This window comes from Ptychodera flava, chromosome 20 (genome assembly GCF_041260155.1).
Source record: "Ptychodera flava strain L36383 chromosome 20, AS_Pfla_20210202, whole genome shotgun sequence".
NCBI classification, from domain to species: Eukaryota; Metazoa; Hemichordata; class Enteropneusta; family Ptychoderidae; genus Ptychodera; species Ptychodera flava.
In genome coordinates, this window is record NC_091947.1 from 1,422,150 (window position 1) to 1,447,893 (window position 25,744).

The 25,744-nt window shown below is 37.5% G+C and overlaps 1 protein-coding gene across 2 annotated transcripts in view; it reads right to left on the minus strand.

Moving 5' to 3' along the window:
- Nucleotides 1-3,101: 3,101 nt before the first annotated feature.
- The window catches only part of LOC139119726 (attractin-like protein 1), an 84,561-nt gene continuing 61,918 nt past the window's right edge, over nucleotides 3,102-25,744 (minus strand). Inside the window, exons 13-24 of one of the 2 annotated variants that reach the window (XM_070683597.1) lie at nucleotides 21,414-21,523; nucleotides 20,542-20,662; nucleotides 19,969-20,148; nucleotides 18,556-18,726; nucleotides 16,775-16,846; nucleotides 15,524-15,683; nucleotides 15,143-15,198; nucleotides 13,409-13,573; nucleotides 10,510-10,661; nucleotides 10,121-10,264; nucleotides 9,557-9,664; nucleotides 3,102-8,130 (exon numbers count right to left, since the gene is read on the minus strand). In XM_070683597.1, coding sequence (XP_070539698.1) covers nucleotides 7,882-8,130; nucleotides 9,557-9,664; nucleotides 10,121-10,264; nucleotides 10,510-10,661; nucleotides 13,409-13,573; nucleotides 15,143-15,198; nucleotides 15,524-15,683; nucleotides 16,775-16,846; nucleotides 18,556-18,726; nucleotides 19,969-20,148; nucleotides 20,542-20,662; nucleotides 21,414-21,523 — 1,688 coding nt within the window. In that variant the 3' untranslated portion in view covers nucleotides 3,102-7,881. Of the gene's footprint in view, nucleotides 8,131-9,556; nucleotides 9,665-10,120; nucleotides 10,265-10,509; nucleotides 10,662-13,408; nucleotides 13,574-13,664; nucleotides 13,830-15,142; nucleotides 15,199-15,523; nucleotides 15,684-16,774; nucleotides 16,847-18,555; nucleotides 18,727-19,968; nucleotides 20,149-20,541; nucleotides 20,663-21,413; nucleotides 21,524-25,744 lie in introns of both variants that reach the window. The other variant, XM_070683598.1, reaches the window with a different exon arrangement.

Consider the following 25,744-nt stretch of genomic DNA (forward strand, 5'->3'; position numbering starts at 1 on the left):
ATTTGATGTTCACATTTCATGTACACGCATGTACTAGTTGGATTGTCTTACATGACTTGGGCAGGTTTATCAGGGGTGTTCAATCATGTAAAATCTGACTCTCCCCAATACCCCTATCTAAAATGTGACCTTTCCCTATTCCAATTTTTCGGTGTAATAAGATAAATAACACATAATAGCGAGGGCAATATCACAATTTATTGCCTAGGCTGGTGCTCATGAGTGGAATATTGACTGCATCTGCTAGCCATCTTCAACACAACCGCACACCGTTATCATCCGTCATTTCTCAGCCTGTTTCTGGTCAACAGTCCCAACCAAATATAACCATTGATGTTCAAAAATCTGCTGCAGCGTCTCTTTTTGCGGATGCTATGATCACCGGCAGACATTTTCACATTTTCCTTGGACAGCAACAGTAAATGCTGGAACGAGTTCTCCTTTTCACAGTCGTCCATTTGGACATTTAAACTATTTTTGGAAACGAAAGATTCAAATGACTTATTTGAATTTCTACATAAATTATATTTTGATGGAAATTAATGAATTCCCCAATGTTGAATGTTCAAACTGTTTTCTGCTGTTCAAATTAAAAGAGAAATGCTCCTAAAGTATTCCTAAGTGAGTTGTAAATGTTTAAAAATTCACTCACTTTTAGTTTGTCGGATGTTTGATTGAACATTTCATTAACTATTAAATTAATTATTGATTTGAATTCATTTTGGTTGTGTGAGTGTCGTTATTTAGTGTGAATCTTCGGTGTAATAAAATAAATAACACATGATAGCGAGGGCAATATCACAATTTGTTGGCTGCCCTCGGGCTTGGTGCTCATGACCGGAATATTGATGATGCCCTCACCGTAGGCTCGGGCATCAACAGCACCACCCATCGGGCAGGTAACAAATTGTGTAATTGCCCTCGCCATTATGTGTTATTTAACATGACTTGGTCCAAGTCTGTGGGCATATAAATATCAAAACAGAATAAATTGAAGTACTAAATTTCAGTAGGCTGTCGCGCTAAGTGGTAGGCTGGTGCTTTGATCGTGGGATCGTGGGGTGAACGCCTTTGGCCATCCAGTAACTGCTACACCGAGAGAAGCCAGGCAACTTGTGGCCAGTCTATTAAAGCGTCTGCAGTTTGGTAACTTATCCTTGCTTGCTGACACAAAATACATGTAATGCAATCATGCTCATCAGATTATAGAACCCGTACAGTGAAATAATTTTAATGGCTCACAGCTAGCACAAATACATTACACAATAAAGTAGAAGCAAAAGAACCTTGATGAGATATGATAGTTGGCACCTGGTTACAAGTAAGCTGTCAACTAGCCTGTTTGAAAATGTTCTCTATAGATACCATTGATGTGTGTATGTGCCGTGCTTCTATAGATTTGCCTTTGTCTGCAACCTGCCAATTTCCACAGCAACACATCTTGTAATGAAGCTTACAAACATCAGTTCCCTTTTAATTGTCTCTAATTGACTATGTGGACTGCATAAGTCACGGTATTCATATTTTATTTTTGTATCTGCAAACCTGGCCTCATTCATAAATGCTAATGTTCCCTGACCATAGAGTGAGTATGCGCATTGCTGTGCAAGGTTTGCATCGTCAGCAGAGATGAAGTTCTTTTCAAGAATTATGTACACTTTGAAATGAAGATGATTCTTCGCAGCTTCCTTCCATTGTTTGAAATGTGGACTTCCGTTCAGAAAGGTCGAGTGGTTGGTTAAACCACGGTTACTCTGCCCCAAACTGATAACTTATGCCAATTATGCAATGAATGGAGGTTCAAAAGTTTGACAATTTCATCACCTATTTATATTTTTGCAACATCGAAATCTTCATTATTTGATCCCGTAAGCTTACCCCTTTCAACAAACATGTATCAACAGATGAACCAAATACTGGAAAACCAAATTTTGGCTGAAAATTGTCACTTTTGGGTCAAAAAGGACCATTTTCGTCCAAAAACTAGACACAAGTTTACCATTAATGCCCACTGTCATTAATGAATATATTAAATAGGCCCTATGTGGCGTGATTCAGTACATTATTATGTGCATTACCAAAACCCTAAGATGCAGAGTAATCGAACTGGATCAAAAGTGATCATTACTTGCCCTAAATTTAAATGACTATTTTGAGCCAAATTTGTCCAAAAGACTAAAGGTTAGGCTGTTTCCCCATTCTATGTTATCAATTCAATTATATGACATGATAAATTACAGTTTAGAATATACATATGCGCTATCAGAGCTCAAAAGTTTGAAGAAATTGATAAAAATAACTTAAAGTGGTGAAAATGGAAGTTTTGTCTTGAGTGTGGTCTATTGAGAGGTTTAGTCACACATTATGACGTTCCATCACTATGTTTAGTGTCGTTCTCACATGATAACCAGAATACAGACGTTCGGAACCTCTCACCAAAACGACACTTCTACACGTAGTCATAATCACGTGTAGTTTTTCTTTGAAAGATGTTCTTGGCGTTTCGATGAATTCAGACAAGTGATTTTGTAAAGTGTCATTGTGTTAGCAAACATCTGTGATATCAGACATTCTCTTGAGTTTGCACCTGTACAAGAAGTGTACGTTTTCTCGAAGGCCTATGGTTTAATTAAACTTTTCTCTGACGCCTCCACGAAAATATTTTGTTTAAACCACATCAATAACTAAATAACTGTATAGAAGAAATTGGCCGAAATTTGATTCGCAGGTAGAAAGGTATTGGCATCAAGTAAAGAAATTAGTTTTCTTAAAATTGAAATAATTTCGCAAGTTTCTGAAAATTAAAAATGCCCCACAATGATCAGGAACGCACAACCAAAATATTTGCATGTTAAGATTGATATGCATATGCGGCTATGCGCCCTAAGACGTACGTACAATTACGTGTAACTAAATAAGACTGTCTTTCCTTGAGTCAACACAACTTTCACATGGAATAGACTATATCCTCACCTGAAATCCTGATTAAAGACTCATCCATCCATCATCTCTCTCAGAGTAAGATTTCATTTCCTGATCCACATAGCTACTACTACACAGTAAATGAACACTCAAAACAACTGACACAACAACGTCATTCATTCATTCAAATGGTTTTATTTTCAATATTGGCACATTTCTTTTATTTTTTTTTACAAAATTAATTCCATCTGAATTGAGCACATGAAAATGACAATTTTTATTTTTATAAGACCAGACTATTCAACACTGTTTACTGGTAAATACAGACGTCGTGCATTTTTTTCAACATTAGATTCTGTACAGCCAATCAATTAGAAATTATTTACAATATTTGCATCTATTATCAAAGAAGACAGTTTCAACAAGGCATTACAATCACATAACACACATATCACTGAAAGAAAAATTGCAACACTTGTCATTTTAGACCATGGACACCAGTCATATATACATGATTACGTACACTAATTTCTCAATATTCTACACACACAACTGTTTAGGGAGAAACGTCACCATGGATCTAGGTTGAACTCTTTGCCATGGTATTATGTTCCTCATAAGATGCAACTGCAATATACACAAACTTCTGAAGCTTACTAAACAATTGTCATGAGCAACCACAAAAGTTTGAAAAGAGAATTACAGTTAAGTACATTCACCTGTGCCAAAAGAAATGGTAGTGGGTCAAAGTTCACAGTCATAGTTCAAATTACAAAATTGGGGTCACTACAGAAAACGGGGGGATTGTGCAAGTTGATCAGCATACACCAATAATACTGTTTTGCAGTAAGGGAGACAGCAAATATCAGTACCTCTTTTATTTTCTCAGGGCATATCGTCTCCAAGACCAGATAGAAATGACTGGTTTTAGCAGGTGAGTTGCAGGCCTGATAGGTAACAGATATTCTTTCCTTTACTGGAACACATCTAGTCCATGTTTGCTGTCACAAATACAGCATATCCACTTTCTATTTTACATTGCAAGTCTGATTGGTCAAAGTTGACATCAATATCTCTTTTCACCTTTATGATCACTCCCATGTGTGGATAGTACTTTCCAGTTTGGTTTTCCTTCATGGCAAGTAGTTGGGAAACAAAAAACTGATAAATATTGGTCTTAGTTTTCACAACTAAAGTGACCAGCCATGACCATAAACCAATAAATAATTAAACAGATTGTGGATGTACTGTATTGCTTTCAATACTAATCTGCACAATGCAGGACAATTGGTGTGTTTAGCTACGTTGCAAAATTAACAATGAAATTTCCCATTACAAGGAAATACAGAATATTCCAATAAAAATGTCTTTTTTATTACTCACATTTTTTGTTTTTTAAAAATAATTTTTCAAATTCTGACGGAGGATAGCAAAAATGCAACTTGACTACAGTAAACTTGTATAACAAAAATAAATAATCAAAAACTTCACATAGAGGATCAGACACTGGTGTCGATAAAAATGAAAGGTCTAAAATGACAAACGTTTCTATATAAAAGAATTACACACCTCAGCAACCCTTCCCCTCTTCAAGACTTGCCTTTTACAGAAATTGAGGGGGGGAGGAGGAGGATAAGCGACATAACCATACATGTATTCTCTTTAATATTACCTGATTGAATTGTAAAATTTACAACCAGTCACCAGGGTATAAATTTTTGGTGGTTTCCTTTTTTTTTGATTGCACATAACAAGTGTAAGTTTGGCAGAAATTAATCACATGGGAGTAGATAAATAGAGAGGGAAAAAACATCTGTTAAAATAATACATTTGATAGCGAGATTACGTTTGTTTCAGTCAAACTGATGTTAAAGCAAAAGAATGAAAACCAAAAAACCAAAACACCCTTGATGATGGGACAATTTGCATTCACTATATTGGATATGACCATTTGAATTGGTAATAGAATTATATTGGTGAACAACTAGGACTGTATTGAACAGTCTCTGTCTGGGTAAATAATGTGATACAAGTTAAAGGAGTTGCTTTTTAGCCTTACAGTCATCCAAGGCTTTCACTTTATGGTCCTAGCAACTACAAGCAAATCAAATCCAAACTCGTACTGTGGAAAGAAGTGTAGCGACGAAGAACTAAAAACATGCCGATGGAATGTCTTGCATTTGAATTCATGAGAGAAATGTGATGTAACGTTGGTGACAAAAGGCAAAAGATATTGAGACAATCTCTATTATACATATATCATTCATATTTCCACTTGTGACAAAATCAGCCTTTGCATGCCAGTTTCTAGGCTACATCCACAGAAACAGTGTAGTTACAAACCGTTTCAACAGATGGAGCAAAGATTCTATCATTATTCACCCAGAAATTTATACGAGGAATAGTTTATGATGACACTTCTGAAATGCATTCCTTTCCTATATTGTAATAAGTACACTGCACAATAGATCAAAGATTTTGTGAAAGCAAATACCCTTATTCAGAGACAGAGTACAATTGTCACAACAAGTGCTATCTCATTTCATAATGAGGGATATCTGTTCTCAGAATAAGAAAAATCTCAGTCGATAATGAGAAATATCTGAGTTTCTAATGAGCAATATCTCAAATGGCAACAAGGTATGACTGTTCTTATTACAAGCAATGTCTCTTTATAATCAGGATGTCTCATTTCATAATGAAGTATTATCTGGTCTCAAAATGAGCAATATATTATCTCATGATGAAGGATTTCAGCATTCATTATCGGGAAAATCTCATATGGCAACACAGGTCATGTTTTTATAATGAGTTAATGCCAAACCTCATTTCACAGTGACAGATAGTACTTGAGGTAGAATGCGCCTCGGGGACAAATAACTTTTACAATTCTTTTCTGATCTACCACTGGTAGGGGTTCATTTTAAAGCTCTTGGTGTAAGAAAACTTTTCACCATCTTAGTTTTTCGAAAATCGAAAATTTTATTTTCTCCATGGAGTCAACACAAGGATGGCAGCCATTTTGTATTTCAAATATAAGTAAATCTTGGGTAATTTATTTCTTTAGTGACCCCTGATTTTATTCTTGATTTTGAAAGACAAAGGTTGAAACATTCCTTGAGAAAAATTTGAGCAAAAGTTTAAGTCTTTCACTTCCAAGGTGCATACTACCTTAACCGCGAGGATATTTCCTTAATAATGAGGAATTCTGCATTTCATAACTGTGGTCACCTCATTCCATCAGGCCAATATCTCTTGTAATTTTTGGTGGATTGATAGTTTCAAAATGTCTATACATCAGTTCACGACAAGATCATCATTGGAGATGTGAAATATCTCAACATGAGATATCTCATGATACTGCATGGACACTATCAGGATAAATGCTATAACCGACTACTTGGAAGTGATAAGTATTAACTACCAATACAGACAATCATCTAACAGCTCTACTTTTCCACAAATTTGCATGTAAATGAATTCCTGGTATACTTTCAGACATCTCTGAAAGGGAAACTCCTTAAAAATAAACTACACTGTAAAAAAACAATGCTGCTCAACTGTCTTTGGATGCAGGCAACCATAAGAATATACATATTTTTGATAAAACAGGACAGTAGATATCTGCCAACGTCATTCAATGTGAGCAAAGTGACCCCAGTGAACAAAGTACTTGAATATCATATCATATCATACACATTTTCACACAGTTTGGGGTTCCTGGTATTCAGATTTTGTAGTTTTTAAAAAATGACAAAAAAATTGAGTGTGGTACAAGTGCTTATGGCGCATCTTAACTGAATGTAATGCGTGATGACAGTTTTGCAAAATTGTAACGTTCTGAATATCAGTGAATGCAGTGGGCTGAAGGCAAAGTTTTAGTGAAACCATATCATTACAAAAGTTAATGTGTAACTTGTAAGATACAACAACGTTACTGAGACTATATGGCTGCCGTAACATCTAAATACAATGTGTTCTACAGAGTATAAAATGGCATGATATGTTCCCATTTATTTACTGAATTAGCCGACTCACTCACTCTCTGTACATTGACAACGAATGGCACAACCACACACTCCTTTCAGATATGGTATCATTTAGATTAGAAAAGTGGGCAAATGTGTCTTATCATCTTTCACTCTGTTTTATATCTAAAGCTAGCAATTGTTTTTCCCCTGACAAAATTTGCATCGAAGGCTGATGTAGTTACACCCCTTTACAATTGGCCATGCTCTCATCCTGCCCTGGTTCAAGTACAGCCTGTGAATGACCAACATACTCTGATGTGGCGCATTGGTTCATTCTATAGCAAGGAGGGGATTTTACAGGATTATTTGGTGTGCCCTGGCACGATGGTTATACTACATTTAAACACAGGCATTGTAGCATATACATTCTATCAATTATTTGTACAGAGCTCATTGCCAATTTTCTATAAAAGGTATCGACGCATAAAAAAACATATTTTGAATACATTTTTATCAGACATACTTTCCATCCCTTTGAGAAGGAAAGAAAATTACCCTTAGAATGTTAAAAATTACAAATATTCTGAGTGATTTTTATCTTGTTTGCAAGAATGCATTGTTAAGTTTGAGGTGAAAGGGCAGAAATTCTGCAGTTTGTGGTAGCCCATACATGACCTTTGAACTGAGATTACTGGGCTATGCTAATGAAGGTCAGGGGTCAACCACAGCACATTTCACCAGCCCTCACCTTGAAAAGCATAAATTCTTCAATCATATTACTTCCCCCAAAATGAGAGAGGACTGTCATTTCTCTTTTAAAAAATCATTTTACATCCTATGTTGCTGTTTTCTTCCCCCCTGTTTTTACAACATCAGATTACGATGTGAACCAATAAAATATTAAGTAAAATCAGTTATGAGTTCATATAAAAACCTTTTGTTTTATAGTACAAGCAGATAAGAGCTAATTCTAATATATTAATTTGGACTATACACAGTTGTTAGATCCATTTGGGATCGCTCGTTGATTTTGATTTTTTCTCTGCCTTATGCTACCTTTGTCTTTGCCTTCTGTGTTTTTCTTTGCATTGACTTGTACGATGGCCGTTCCAAACGTCAGCCCACTGTAGCCCACTGGTGCGTAACCTCCTTCCTCTGACGGCAGTCTGATGACTAAACTAAGAACCGCAGCTTTTCCTCCTTTACAGGGCTCTATTGATATTGCACTGGCTAGGCGCTGTGCACAAACAAGACAAGACCAAAAAACAGTAAGTCTTCTTGATCTACAAATTACCATATCTAAATAACATCACAATAGGACTGATTCCATAAGATTGCACAGAGTAAGATTGGAACTGTAATTTTGATTAAAAGTGGGCAGTTCACTTTGGACAGTTCATTGCAGTTGTTTTCTTTGATTAAATATTTTTAGGGATACTCTATTACTCTTCTCATCACAAGCATTGTTGACCTCACTGGTTTACTTTCGGTAGGGATGGCAATGTAGCGAAGTGTCCCAATGGGCTGGGAAGGGGTCAATTTATGATCCAGGCTCCTGCTCATGCTTGAACAGCAACTCCCTACCCCTGAACACTTGGCCACATACTTTGCCCTTGGGCGGTGACCCTTGATATCAGTCATAAAGGTTGTGATAGATTTCATCCCAAAGGAAAATATATATTGATGGGTTTTAATTAACTTTCAAATTCCAAAGTTATCTTAGTAACTTTCTAACATTTGAAACTGCAAATTTTGATCAAAGTAACAATATTGAAGCAGGGACCCTGATGTGCGATGACATACTCACAAGCATTGCGAGATTGAAATGGCCACAACTGTGCAGTCAAAAATTTTATTTTTATTGTATTGCAGTGACACATGCACATCAGTGAGCCGCATATGGTTGTGGACAGCTGCATAATCCATTATTTTTACTTGTGAGGTTTTTAATATCTAAAGCTATGCTAGCCTTTTCTCTCATAAATTAAGGAAATGACTAAAGGTTGTAGCACAGCATTTCATTGAACATTTGGTTATTTGTTTCTCTTACCCTGAGGAGAAGCAAAGTTTAGATATCTGACATTTAAGTGGTGAGTGTGTGTGTGTGTGTGTATGTATTATGTAACTATAATACTAAATACATAAATGAATACATAAATAAACAAACAAAATCAACAGAATCAGTTTGATCCATCATTCATTATTCTTAAATCTTTGCTGTGGTTCAGAAATGCCAAACTGAGTTGATAACACATCTTCTATTCCTGTCCACCACCAGACAGATCTCTTTTGTCGAGCACATCATGACGAAAACTACCTGCCTGATTTTCACTCATGAAACATTTCAACTGCAAGACCTGTCTATCAAGCATCCCCACTGGGATGGCATAAGTATCAACACACAGATTTATTTAAAGGTTATTCAACTTGTAACTTTTGTTTTGGAAAAAACTCCTGTCCTGATCAGAGTGTGGCCAGTAAAAGAATGAGTTTCACTGCACTTTTCTGATATCTTACTGAGTCCTGTGAAGATTTTCAATATTTCCGTTAGACCCTTAACTTATGTACAAGATATACACTGCACCTAATCTTGACATGCCTATGAATAATTTGACTATCCTGACTGCAATTCAATGTGACAGCAGTATTTGAAGTAATCTTACCTTAGGTTTGGCTGGTGAGTTGTCTGCTGGGGCTTCTTCTTTTTCTATTTCTAAGCAACTCGTTGCAAAAGGTCTGCTAGCTAGTTGGGCCATTTCAACAACATGTGCCTGCATATGAAAATTACCCACATGTAAAAAGTGTTCTACCCATGCAGTACTAGATTCAAGGTATTATGTAAAATTGTATGTAGTATTTCTTATGTGATTTCACTATCATCGCAGTTCACCAAAATACATTGACGCATTGCCAGTGGTAATTTTTAGCAGACTTCAAACAGAGATTTCGCATTTCAAGGTAGAATTTTTCTTGGCGACAGATATTTTGATTCTCAAACTTTTACAATACGTTTTTGGTCTAACACTTGTGGGGGCTCATTTTGAAGCTTATAAAGTAACATAAGTTCACCTGCTTATTTTTGTGAAAATAGGATATTTCATTTTTCCCCATAGAATTAACACAGGGATGGCGACCATTTTGCATCAAATATTGGTAGATATAATGGGCAATTTATTCATGTGCGTTCTTGATTAACAGCGCCCCCTAGAGGTAGAAGCAAAACTTACTCTTCTGCGCATGTAAGCATCATACTTCTGTTTGATTTTCCAGATAATCGCTGCAATCAGTAACAGTGACAGGAAACAGCTGAAGAAGGTCACAAAGAACTGAAGTAGGTCCAGCATCATGATGGCTCTCCATGAAAAGGAAATCTACAATCAAAGAGAAAGGAACATACGTCAATAATGCTACGACGTTAATTTTGAAACCTGCACTACAAACTTATCGGTAATACTTCTCAAGAGTTCTGTACCATGCACTTTCAACATCAGAACTGTGATTAAATCTTACACAAATTGCAATATTCTCAAAAGGATTAAATTTGTTTTAAGGAAATATTACGAAGAAATGTGGCAAATGAATAACTGGAGAAAAATATGAACATGTGAATGCTTACTTGGAACCAGAACGGCACAGTGAAGTTGCTAAGGTAGACATAGAATGTGGTGTTCTCATACGAATTGAAGTTGAAATCCTTGCGAGAAAACACTACTCTGTATCTAGATGCTGGTGTTTCATCCACTAAGACTGTCTCTACAGGGTTTGATCCTGCGGAGAAAAAAAGACATGCAGCATACAATAACCAAGGAAACTTACCTACAGGTTGTGCTAAAGTCACATAAAAAATATGTTCACATCTACAAACAGGACAATGAGATGTTACAAGAACTGAGTTCATATTTTACTGTTGATTTTTGTGTTCCATAGTGTATGGAGACAATGTAAGGTCAGTACATACTGAATAAATACAGTTTAACACAGGGCTGCAAATGAAATAAAGCATAATTGACGACGTTATTTTTTCAAGAACTGCTTTTATCTCACTAGCAGGGAATAACATGACACACATCAGTTTTTATGAGTAACATCTCACGAAGAATTCAACTATGAAGAAAGCATTCTTTGATTCACTGTTATTGTAGAGGACAATTGTTTGCAAGTTGACTTGTGTAACACTGAATTCATTGCGGTTTCTGAATGAAATCTGCGCCAACTTTCTCAAACTGATTTATGGAGGTAGCTTGCTGACTTTTTCTTATGTGTAATCTCACTTACGTTTGCTTCAAGAAGATTAACTCTGTTGTTAAATTCACTGACAGAATTCACAGATTTAGACATGCCAAACTGCAAATTTGTGACAATACTGGCTAACACATCAGAGATACCAGTCAACAGCATTTGTATATGAACTCAGTTCACATACAGCATCAACAGACTACACTATTGTGTTGAAAATTCAAATTAAGAAACCACCCTTTCAGGCCTGACTTTCTGCTAACTTACCAGAGCAACCCCTATATACAGGGGTTTAGGCCTGAGAGGGTTAAACAACTACATGATACCCTGAATATGCAAAACATAACAGGCATGTGTACCATCCTTGAATTTCAAGCAAATTTGGTCTTCTTCACAGATGATGTTTCCAAGGTATAACACGCATGTCAGTAGTTCCACATGAGACTTAAAAAGAATTTCTGTACACTGGACAGCGCTTAAACCCTTTCACCACCATGGTTTGAACCAATCCCATTGTTTTCTATGGTAAAGTTGGACCTCTAGACAGGGAAATGGGGGTGAAAGGGTTAAGTCAGTCTGTACACATGGCTGTGGCAAGATTAACAAGGTGACTGTAGATGCTATCGTGTGATGAATGCGATGTTCTCGAAGTGTGGTCTCCAAAAGTCTGGCTTTCTGTGGACACAAAAAGCTACTGAACTGTTTGAAGAAAACGACTAGTTCTCAAAATTAAACACGTTTGTCGTTTTTGTCATGAGGACATGAATTTCAACTAAACTCTTTTCATCCTACCAAGTTTATCATGTGATCTTAGGTTATAATGATGCCAAATTTTTGAAGTCAAAAAATGTCTAAAGCATCTACAGTCTTGGCTGAAGATATGTCCTGACATAACCATATTCTAAATACAAAGTTTTGGCAATCAATGCCATAGTGACCGATGTCCACTCTTTCAAGTACTGGATAGGGAATTTTGATTTTAATTACTCAAGGATAAATTAGGGTACAACTACTGTCTCGGGGCTAAATTTAGGAATAACAGATGAAAGAATGAGAGAATCTTTACAGATCAAGACATTTGTGGTGGATGACTTTGATGTTAACTGGGTAATGCATGCAGTAAGCTAGGGTGAAATTATTCATTTGAGGTGAAATTATTCATTTGAGGTGATTATTCATTTGAGGTGGGGGTGTAGTTGGATTGTCAGAATTGATCTTGAGAGAAAAGTAGTATCAGGGACCACATCATTTTCTAAGAATAAATGGAGATAGAGTTAGGTGAAAAGGGACGGATCAGTAAGTGCCATTGATGTCAGTAACAGAGAGGATTACGTTGAAATGTAACATTATTACACAAAGTGAACTAGGGTTAGTGACTTGAAATGAGTGGGACAACTGCGATACTTTTGGCATGCTTTCACCAAATTTAAAGTCATACTGTTTAAAAAGTTGTATTCACTTATTCGATTTTCCAGCTTTTAAAACTGTATTGTGAAAATAAACTGGAGACTTTCAGAGCAATTTCCCGAGTAGACAATAGCAAAGACAGTAATGGAATTGAACCAAACATTGCTCATGAGGTGACTGAAACTTTGATATTCATTCCAAATATGAATCCAAATGAGAGTGAATAAAGTTTCAACATGTACTGCTGTTTTTTCACTTTGGAAAATATCGTATAATTTAATTCAATTTAATTTAATTTAAAAATCTTATATGCATTTGTCTTGTTTAGACTTCCCACTTCAATGTTACTAGGTTTAGCAGAAAGAAGTACTGTAGTCTAAGAAGAGAACAGTTGCAAGCCTGGGGTTAAGTTGTAGATCAGCATCAGTCAAGGTCAAGTGATGGTTTGAGCCGTTATAAGAAAAGCAGCCCGGTTACCTTAGGTGTGAAAGCGTTAGTACGAACACAAAGGCTTCAATGGACATCAGTATACAACAATACATGTATGTGACTGGCTAAGTCTGTTCACACTAGGCAAACAGACAAACAGGCAGACAGACAGACAGACAGACTGGCAAGCAAACAGACAGACACACACAAAAGAAAACCTTAGTATCCCACGAACTATTCAAATGTGCAGAGGCAAGAGATGTTTGTGACCTATGAGCTTTTCATATGTTTAATGAAACACACGATTATGATGTGGACAATGGATGAAATTTGTGACAATATCTTCAGTGATGATGGCTGCCTAACTTTGTCTTGTATTCCTTTTTTAAGGGGAGTTCAGTGGACATGATGTATTGTATGAGTCTGATTGGATGGAAACTCACTTGAAATATAAGTTATAACCACGTTACATCCTTGGTCAGGGTTGATATTGAATTCAATGTCTCGGTCACCGTAATTCACTGCACATTTGAAATTGATCGCCTTTGTATCTTTGTCTGTGGGACTCGTTAAGTTGAATGTGTAAATAAAGTTAAACAGAAGCTCGTCTGAAAAGAAGAAAAAAAACAGAGAAAAAACACAACGACAAAAACAAAATTAAATCACACATATAAGTATGCTAGGCTAAGATTGACTCACTTGATGTGAATGTGATCATGACTACAACGTTCTTGTCGGCATTCAATTGAAATACAATGTCGCGGTTACTGTTATCGATGATACATTTGAAATTAATTGACGTAATAGACTTGTCATCTGCTCTGGTGAGGTTAAAGGTGAACTGATAGTTCAGCAGAAGATCATCTGAAAAAACACGCCAACTGATATGTTTAGCAAATACAGATCTCAACATGAAATGAGAGATGCTAATACACTATGCAAAGAAATGCATTTAAGACATTACGGTGACATGCCGTTTTTTAGCGCTAACTTCTTCATCAAAAGTTAACACCTTTGCAACCAACTTAAACTTTGTTGAAATCCTTGGCTTCTAACGGAATCTCCAAGAATATGAGACATTCAATTGAAAACCAACTAGTGTAACTTTGGTAGTTCCAACATAAATATCACTATTCACACTATTGACTAGCACTGAACAGATGAATCATCAAATCAAATGAGAATTGTGGAAGAAAGTTTGATCTAACACTTGGATGAATTCAGTCTGGCCACTGTAAACTGCAACACAGCGGGAAAAGCAGCATTCACACATGAATCAAATTTTGGGGGAAAGGATTGTGAGAGACTTTCAGAAGACATGAGAGCAAACTAGATGCATCTCTGTTGCAAAACTTAACTAAGGCATATCCTGGTGGTGCTTGTTGCCATATACACATGGTGAGTATGTTTTTCTTCAAGGTCAGAGTATCAAATGATTTTGATGTCATTGTTAAACAGACCCTTTTCCTGCCAAGTCCATATTTCACCACCACGTCAAGATGGTTAAAATTAATGAAATACAACGTATTCCATATGATGTATTTTAACATAATATTGTACATTTGAAGGCTGTTGAAAACATAATACTGTAAAGTTGATTTTTTTTGGATAAAGATGCTATAACATACCCAGCCAAGTGTGTGAAAATACGTCATGTTTTGGCTCAATACCGCTTTTTACTGACTTGGCTGATGGGGAAGTGATACAGTTATTACTGTCTGGCAGGAAAAGGTTAAACAGACACAATTTTTTTCCTACAATGGCATTACTAGCTAATTATGTTGCTGTTGGCTGAGAAAGAAAAGTCAAATTTCGTTCATGAATTCGGTCTATAATCAAATGTATTTCTGAAGAAAAGAATTTGATATTTACGCAGTGTAGAACTGAGCGTCTTTCAAAAGACACAAGTTCACTTCAAAGTTAAGTTATATACTAGAAGAGGATCAAAAGTGTTGTAATCTGGCAATTTTTGTTGAAAAACAGAAGATGACATCAAGCAAAGCAGGTGTTGAGTAATTCAGCTAGGTTTCATTCCTACATACAATGATTTCAGTTCATTTCATAGTAATCACTGCTGGACAAATTTCACAAAAAATCCATGGGTGTAGTGGAGTAACAGAAAAAAGCAACAGTTCTAAACTGCTTGAACAAACACAACATGTGAAGGTTCTACTTACAGTAACATGTTCCATTGCCAGTGGGGTCTCCATAATATTTTCTGTCTTCATCACACCTGTAGGTAACAGAGAAAGTGTACACTGATCCTCAATAGAATGTTCATCGTTGAAAGATTCTAACAAAAGTTGCTTTCAGAAGATTGAGTAGATGTGACATGGCCTGTGAGAAGCATTAGCCACTGAACTTGCTTAATTATAAATGAAAGACATTCACTCATGGTTGCCAATCTGTAATGGAAGAGTTTATTGCTTGGAAAAGTTATTTTCTGAGCAAGTTAGCAGTTGCCACAAGACATCCCTTGAGTTGGCCATTTCAGACATGTAATGGAGAGCGCCCTCACAGTCGAAATTATGATGCTGAGAAACACAGCTGGTACTTGCCTGTCACACTCCTTGCCAATGATGCCTTTGGTTGTACAGGTACACTGGCCAGATACGTTGTCGCAGTACTCTGCATGGCCGTTACAAAAGCACTCAGAGCAATTTCCACCATTTGTGGGATCTCCATAAAATCCTGGCGAACATTCCTGACACTGATCACCTGAACATCATTGGAGATGGAGAATTTGTAGATGTGTAAATTGTTGGAATGCATTATAAGGAATTGTGATGGTCAGGCTGTGATTTCATTTCATGATGTGATTACTAAGAAGTACAATAGTGACAGCTGACAGCATGAAAAATGTTCTAGACCACTTTGCAATGTGTCAAAGTGAGTAAATGAGGTGTTTCAAATGGTGACACTACACCATTTTAGACAGAACGCATGTTGGAGTAAAATGAGCCACGCTGGTATCTTTGAGACATGACAGTCATCTATCTTACATCCAGCAATGGTGTACAGCATGATGGGATACAACCATTCATATTTCTTGTGATCAAGGTGCAGATTCTACAGTATGCACATCTTACTGTGTCTATGTCTGCCTATATTGATAAAGCATGTGAACCAAAGAATGACTGTGGAAGATGTAAAGGGAATGGCAGGGGTGATCTGCTTTACTATATACGTTGCCATAATTTGCATTTCAAATTCAGCAAAGATGAATTTGCAAGTTCCATACAGAATATTTACATATTTTACAGGCATTTCAACCTTACAAAACTATTTCTGTCATGTGATATTTGCTCTCTGTTGTGGTATTTTGATCAATGTTCTGATATGATATATACAGTAGGCATTCACTGTTGATATACACCATCTTTGAGTTTGAATTACAAATCCTGGCTGTTTGTGGGCTTGCAGGCTTGCTTGGCAGATGGCTACAGGGATTGAAAAATAGCTGGTGAGACCGTGATGAAAAGAGTCACTGGAAGAAAACGAATTCTGAGAGAAATGTGATATCCGCACTTTTCATCCCTGACACAAAATGGTTCAGATGATGGACTGTGTGTGAACTACTGGACAAGTATGGTATTCTCAGGATCAAGTGGCGTTACACCATGTTTGGAAATTGTTCTCCAACAGGGCGTTGAAGAAAACCACTGACTTGACTTGCACATAAAGAGGAAACAAGTGCAGGGGAATATTCAGCAAATGAAAGCAAAGAAATGAACACAACAGAAATGAACTACTGTGCACAGGTTGGGTGAAAAAAAATCTACACAAATGAGATCTATCCTTGGCTGTACCTTGGGTGTTATCTTCACAATTCTCACATATGGTCTCATTCGTGCAATTACTGTGGCCGTTACATTGGCAGGCTATGGAAGAAAAGAAAAAACAGAAACGGTACAACATAATCAGAAAAGAAATCAACACAACTTGGTAAACTGGTTGAAAACAGAACTCAAATGAGGCAGGCCAGCAGAGGAGGGAATGGATATGATGAGGTACAAAAAATAGCATGAAAGCAAAATCAATAACTGCTGAACAAACTTGGTAAAATAAACTTTTCGATGATGAAATATGGAACACAAAAAGTTACATTCTTTCCTATTTTGTTTTACAAAAAAATCACACATATACACTAACAGTAACACATATACACATTTTTGTGACTGGTTTCTCCTGGCTTCAGCATTAGTGTGCAAAGTCAATGGCATATATTCAAAGGTCATTCACACCTCCTCACGCAATTATGAAAAAATGTCACACATTTTCTCTTGAAAATGTCACACACTTTCTTGGGCAATATTAAAAATGTCACACACTTTCTGTGGCAATATTGAAATGTTACACACAATCTCAGGTAACATTAAAAATGTCACACACTTTCTCAGGCAATATTATTAATGTTATACACATTCTCAGGCAATATTGAAAATCTTACACACACTCTCAAGCAATCTTAAAAATGTCACACTTATTCAGACAATCTTGAAATGTTTTTCAATGTTTCCTCCTGGGTTTAGATTTAAGTAGACTGGAAGACCTGTCGCTTGAGGGCACTCTCTACACTCACCCCTCTTACGGGTAAGAGGAGAGTGTAGGGAGCATCCTTGAGTGACTGATCTTCCAGTCTTAGATTGAAGTGGCCTATAATTCAATTTTGTCAGTCTTTGAAAGATGACCCACATTTGATACCAAAAATAGCCATATAGCAATATATTAAATACAATACAGTCAAGACCTTTTCATTATAAGTGAAGGAAAACAAAACCAGCAAAATACTGTTCACTGAAACAGGATGTTATTACAGATACATCAAAAACATGGAAATACTTCACAGATTGTTGCATGTGTGGTTTCGAAAATTCATACAGCTGTTCATCTCATTCCCTACAAGTAGGTACAAATTCAAATTGATCAGACCGGGTTTAACTGTCACGGTGAGAGTGTTAGCCTGTAAGACTAAGTGCAAAATTTTGTAAACATTAATGAAGTTTCATCTTTAATCAATAACATAACTATAATTCACACATATTAAGGGGCTGGTAGCTGTAACTTTTGATAATTTTCTTTCACTACTTTTGTTTTGTGCATCTCTCATTCTATTTCAAATAAATGTTCAAACACCTACTACATGTATTTAGCTTGTCAGCACAGAATCTATGTGTGTAGAATGTGCTGTTCTTGTTTAAATTTAAATTCCAGTCTTATCCCCAGAATTCACATGTCAACAATAACAATGCAGTTTACACATGTATGGGCTGAGTTGATGAACTGAATACTGAGTATGTCAGCATGCTTTGGGAAGTAGAACAAGAACATGTAGTTGACGATAAATAGTGGTGCAAAAATCATTAGACATTACAGCTACTGGCCCTCTACAAGTACCCATGACTGATTTCATTGATCTGTAAAAGCCAAGACAACTGGTTTGTTTTCATATTTATTAAGCATTAAAACTCCTTTTCATGTCTGTGGTACTTTTCAGTGTGTCTATGATCAATGCAGTTAAATTCAAGGTGTAGAATAAGCTACGCAGTTAGTGTTGACAGGACCTGAAGGTGGAAAAATACAAGAATACCTGGACAGTCAATGAAGTACCACTGCTTTGCTGGACAGATGTCACCAAGGGCTTGGGAGTAGGATCCCTCCATACATGTTCCTAGGCCGGTGTTACTACCATCGTCACACCAGCCACAGCTGGGATCTGTGTGGCACTCATCACAGGTACGAAAGTGTGAGCAGTCATCTCCTGTTAGTGGTTTGGTTGGAAAAAGCCAAAAGTTACCTTTAGTATTCAGCATTGGGCTTCTTTATTCAGCAGTATTACATTTTCAGTGATATGCACATTCATGACTATTACACCTCACGTATTATTCAGGTTCTGTGATTGGCTGAGCCTCACTCACATAATATAGAACAAAAATAGTGATAGAACATGGCTTAGGTGATATAGCCCTCTCGCATGCGCTGATATAGCCCTGTCGCGTGCATTGATATAGCCCGCTACCACATTCTGGAATACCGCGCGTCCTTTCTGCACGTACCACATCATCGCGTACATTTGCTTGGTATTTTCTGTAAAGCAATGGCTTTTGAAAAGGTACAAGAAATTAGCTCGACCTGAAGTACACGACGATGTTTAGTACATTAAACGAGAAAAGCTTGAACAACACTCTCTTCGTTTTTAGACGTTAATTCAACTTCATGTAGCATTGCGATCGAGCATGGAGGTAGCAAAGATCGAGTAACAAATAGAACGTTTCACTGTGGAGAGTCTCGATCGACACTTGACTGCATTCTGAGCAAAGTTTCGAAAACAAATGTTTGTTCGGTGTAATAAAATTAATAACACACGCTGGCCAAGGGCAAAATCACGATTTGTTGCCTGCCCTCGGGCTGGTGCTCATGACGGTAATATTGATGATACCCTTGCCTTCGGCTCGGGCATCATCAATATTACCGTCATGAGCACCATCCCTTGGGCGACAACAACACGTGATCTTGCCCTTGCTGGCGTGTGTTATTATTTAAATATCACACCTCATCAGTGTAAATGGACACATTCTTTGCATAATACAACAGTTTTTGTTCAATCCAAGCACAAGTTTTTGAGGATATTGCCAAGCTTCCAAGAATCCCCCATATAAAATAGACAAAGCAGGTCAGAAATTGGTTTAAGTGGTTGCTGGGATATGATGTTAATTTAAAACATTCAGCGTAAAATACGGTAGGTTCTCAGCATGACCAATGCAGTAACTGTAAACATCTTACATTGAGGGATCCAAACAAATGTTGTGATACTTGTCTGACTTTCTGTTGCCAGCAGTCATAGTCAATCTTGTAATGCTACATTTAGTTACAAACCTATGATAATGGTAAGTGCAATTGAAAACTGTTTAATCGTATATGTACTCTGTGGTAAGAGTGTCCATGTGTTGGTACAGCAACACCGTTTGCTGAGTGATTCATTATGTCTACATAATAAGATTACCTGGACAGGAGGAGTCCCTGTTGTGCCATGATACACATTGACCATAGGGAAATGACGACACGTAAGAATTACTATCAACACAGCGTTTGGCGCTGGAACACCACAGGCAATTCTCATTTGTACAGGAACTACAGTCAGTCATATTGGCACAGGAGGGTCCACATATAATGTCGCTGTCAGCTGTAGCAGAAAGCATCAACTCATGTTAGTGTTGCAGAGAAAAATGGTGGAGTAGTTCTGTACCCTTCTCACAGCTATGGTAGTCTATCTCGCAAAAAAACCATCACAGAATAATGTTGCAGTGAATTACACCGTGATAGGACTTGGAAAATTATGACACAAAGGATCAGGGAATCATCAGATGTTGACAATCTGCTTGAATTTTGACAAAAATGCAGGTTTCCACCTTTGGTGAAAAGCATCAAGACCACCAAGCTTTCATTAAGCCCTTGACCCTATTGATTTGTTCCCAACATTAACACTCTCCTGCCTTTTTTTCCGACACAAATGTTCAAGTAATTTTTGTCGTCACAAGGAGAAACACTTTGCAAACTATATTCCATGGCGACTTACTATCTCTCCTTTGTCTGCAGGCTGCACCATTCCAATGGCAGTCTGGCTGCAACTTGCAAGAGTCACAGGTGTAGTACTTGGCGCATGGAAAGTCAGCGCCTGTACAGACATCATGATTCACCTGTGAGTGAACAGATTAAAGTTATTAACTAATGAATGGCACTGATATATACTAGCACAGACAGTGACGGATGTCACCCCAAGCCATCTAATATTTTTCTTTCTATGCTCACCATGTCCTGCATTGTCAGGATTTGAAACTATATAAAAATCAAATATATCAAAACTAAAATCAAATATACTTTTCGACTTTTTTCGACTTTTGGACTACTGAGCAACAATAACCACTGCCCATTTGATGAGTTCAGATAAATTGAACATTCATTAAGGGGCACGCTGTCTATTATACTACAGTTTCACTTTATGGTAAGGAGAGGTATAGAGGTAATATAATAATCTGCACAAACATTTTTGAATTTCTTTTGATAGTAGTTTGAGTTGAGCACATAATACTACGTCCAGCAACAAAACTGCAATCGGGGTGATTACAATGATGTCACAGTTCTATCATATATACCATGCAAAAGGCAAATATTGTCTGAAAACATTTGATGAGACTCATGGAAATTACCATTACAGGGCATGGTAAAATTGTTTTCTTTGTTACCACTGCTCTTGTGTTTGAAAATGCTAAAATATGTTTTCAAGATATACCTGAATACAAGTTGCAGAAAGATCAAAAACAAGATTTCTCAACATCTATAGGCAGCATTCAATGTGGCTTGCACATTTCTATATTTAGTAACACACCTACGAAACCAATGGTTTTGAGATCTGTAGCATGAGACCAAACTAAGGCAAGGCCTACTCACATCAGCATCACAGTTGGCAGAACATTCATCCTGGTCACCACCACACCAACTGCAGCCAAAGGTCAACATACAGCTGTTGCAGTCTGTGTTCTTGTTACACTGTTCATTGTCTATCAGACAAAGTAAAAGATAAATCGTGAATTAGAGCTATGATGGCTTTGTCAAATCATGAACACAACTCAAGCCTCCACATAATTCAATGTTATCACTGTTTACTGTGATGGATTCATAATACCAAATGAGACATTTAATTCAACTGCGACAGACTTCAATATCAAACAGAACAGTTCTGTATACTGTCATAGCAGTGTGAGAAGTTTGTTACTGACATCTGTCGAAATCAATCTACTTCAGAAAATAACAATTTCCTGTTACATACGGGTATCAAATGAAGTAAACTCTTGTTGTATTAAATATTTATCAATATTTACTTCACATTTATGTTATGAATACTACTGTTTGAATCAAGTGTTCTGCTACTCCTGAGAAATACAGAACACTGCAATGATGATCTCCTTGCAATGACACAACAATATTCCATGACATACTCTGAAGCTGGTAGCTGATTGGCTGTCTTGAAAGGATTCATGAACTTCGACATTTAGCAAACCAATGAGATACATCCTTCAAGATGATGCAAATCAGCTTGCTGATGTCTCAATGACAAATTCACAGAATTTTAAACTAAATGCATGTAGAGGGGCAAGATAGATGCATTTGCCTGGTTCAACATGTTGAGTTTGGGTTGATGCTTATAAGTTGCAGCAGTTTGTCACCCTGACAACAGGCTAGTATCAGTATTGATGATAAGACAGTGCTGCTAGTACAACAACCATGCTAGCACTTACAGAGGCATTAGGCCGTCCAATGTATAAATATTTCAAGCAAATTTGTTAATTTTGCCTTTCATGGTCTGCCAGTGGCAGTGGCCTGTCATCAAATTTATACTCCACTGAGCTGTTGTTTCAAGCACTAAAGTATACTTGGTTCAAGTCTGTGATTTGTGAATGTTTGAGTGGAGTGAACGCAATGATTTGTATTCTGCTTTCATGTGAAACGCGCGCGTGAGTGGACGCGATGAGTGGAGTGAACGCTATACAGCGGAGTTTCGATCACCCGGAATCACAGACTTGGCTTTCTTGCAGGATCTGCGTTGCTATAAATTATTCATGAGATGACGTTTTCTTTACTCATATATTATTCATAAGATGACATCACTAAATTTTACACATTGGGAGGAGTTACCAATTGACCCAAACGAGACGTGCATAAAACTCACATGGCGTTGTTGACAAAATGTCGAGTGCGATCACTCCCACAAAAGTCAGCACGACCTCTGTTGTATCACCGAAAACGCGTGAAAATATCTGTGTTATTTGTGGGGTCCATGTCGCAAAATGCGAAAATCGTCGCCGGTTATTCAAGGATGGAAAAAGACACCGTCCTTACAGTTGTAGCCTGTTCTCTTACGTGCCCAAAGCGATGGAAATCAAAACAATGTGGGGCGACTTCGTATGTCAGTGATTTTCCGCTGCCGGTTGGTGCGCAGACGAACACATCTTTTCCCTCAATGTAACTCTCAACAAGCTTTCTTTGGTAATCTCGCATGATTAGCGATGGTCGACCGATCAGTTGTAAAACGCGGTTGATGTACGAACTTGATGCCATTATTCGCCCAGATATAAAACGTACTCGATACTAGCTTTGCACGGAGATGACAACAGACTTTTTAATGCATGCAGAGGTTTATTAGCATGCGTTCTTCTTATTGGCCAGAATAACGGCGGGGGCTGTCAATCATTTTGTATTTGCTCTACGTCACTGTGTACACAGTCCGTCTCACCGCCTGTACTCTGCAAGAAGTCCAAGTCGGTGAATCCGGCAGAAACTAACTCACTACTGCGCAGACTCAAACGTGACGCATTCAATCGCTGGGAAAACCTGGCGTGAGCTGCCAAATTCCGGATAGGTTTGTATGAAATAGGAGAGACACGAGAGAAACTATTATAAATGATTTTATTTTTTTTAATTCACCGACTTGAACCAAGTCTAGCACTAAAGGTACTTTTTAAGGAGCAGGAGATTGAAATTTCTTAGAGATGCAGTTCTTAATCCCTGGTTTTTGGATTAGTTCTTATTGACATTGAGTACTTACATGGTATTAGCCCTGTTGTTTTCCATTGAAATTTTATCAAGTTCATCAATTTTCTATTCAATAAAGCTGATAAATAACCTGTCCCTTTAATGACTGTGAGGGCGCTGACTCCATTGCTCTACCAACAGAGTTGACTGAAGGTACAGTGAGACCTGTCTATTAAGGACACCTTCAGGTATGGAAAAAGTGTCCTTAATAGACAGGTGAAATTCTATTCAAAGCGCAATTTTTGGTTTGATAAATCTGTCCTTAATAAAGAGTTGTCCTGATTAGAGAGTGTCTGTAAGGAAAGATTTCACTGTATTTCACTATATTTACATGGATAAACAGAAATTTTATGACATAACAATTTCTCTGAGTGGGTTATATGCCATGACTTTGTTGTACAGGTTCTGCTTAGGGAGGAGGTCATTTTCAAACAGGCGGTACCTCGCGCGGAGTCCGCGGTGTCCCTCTTACCCTGTCGGGACGTGAGGTAAAGCAGTTAGCGCCTTTTAATGAGTTCGCATGCATAAATCGTCCCGCGGAAAACCGCACCATTTGGCATGTCATTGAAGCTTGTGACGTAGTCTTCTGATCTTGCCGACAGTAACGCCGATGTGTGACAAGTCAAGCGAAGGAGCAAGGACTTGCACACGGTCATCTGACAGTGTTCAACTTGTCATATCAGTTAAATGGCTTTTACCGGGTTCTGAAGAGGTCGACCGCAATTTAGGTTGAGTGACATTAGTGTCTATCGTTGAACGAATCAGATTGCATGCCCTCCTGGGATCCTAAAACTGTCATCTGGCAGTTCCTAAAACGCGTTCTTAAATTAGAAATCGCGCTCGGGACTTTTCAATGCGTATATATGCGTATATTGTCTGTCGAAGTGACCTAGAAAAATTGCAACACACACGCACACAAAAATGTGCAAAAAAAAACGTCTGCAACAATGTAGCATTGCCCCAAGGGCATGCGGAAGTCTTATGTAAATATTTTCTGTTCCACCAATAATGTGTACGCCGACTGGATAGATGCACGCAATTTTAAAACTGTACTATTTTCCAACTGTAACATCGGGCAGTTGATCATATTTCTAAAATAAAATGACATCACTGATCACAAAGAAACGTGATGTTGAAAAGAAAGAGACCATGGTATAACTTGACGTAAAAATGCTGGTAATGTAAGTATGTTTTCTTTCTTATAGCTAAAGGTCTATTTGTTGAACAATATTTAAGTTTTGGAGCAATAATAAAAACTACAGCTTACGTTAAATATTTTCCCCAGTGCGAAACTTTACGTCATGGTTTTAGTAATGCATAAGCTTACCAACTTTATTATGTTACAAACAACGTAGACAAACATTGGTTATTTATTTGAACACCCGAGATCGGAGCTTTCTTTTTCCCTTTCAAAAATTTGAACACAGAAGCTTGTTTGGGTGGCGAGGAACATGTTGTGATAGAATTATGGTCCCAAGAAAATTTCTCAGAATCGGGAGCGTGCGACGTGTTATAAAAAACGACATGCACGAACTTTGAACTTTGAATGTACGTTACATCGTTCCGACAACTCTGGCTCCCGATCCCGTTCGTTCTGTTATGTTTCTACACATTTCGATTTTATTCAAAGATTCACGGGGTTGTATTTAGATGCCACTCGAATTAATAATGTAATCAGTTTTCTGTGATCCCATCAAATCTACCGTAGGCGCTCTCTGTGTGTTGCTTCATGATGCCGGTGTGTTGCACTTGCAACAAAAAGAGAGAGAGAAAACCCTGATATCCGGATCAGCCAGCGATCTACAACAAATGTTAAAATAGCAATTTCGCAGCTTAAATTTCATCGAAACTTAGCGACATATTTAGCACGAGACTAGATGCGAACAGACGGTTTTTGACTACGTGTGACGGCGACATCGGGTTTTGGATATAGTTCCGCTGCAATTCCAAGGTCAAGACAGGACAACCCTAGTTCTCCTCTGATTGGTCGTAAGATCCGAAAATATCGCGACAAATATTGGTTATTTTGACTATCTGCTGATGTTTTTTGACGGTAGTGTAATTATTAAATGTTGTAGTGTTGTACTGTTATGGTAGCGACGTTATTTTTAACTTATCAGATACATGGCTGAACTATCAAACTGTGGATGTGTTTCCCCTTAGATTTTTTGTCGAGCTTCGCGAAAACC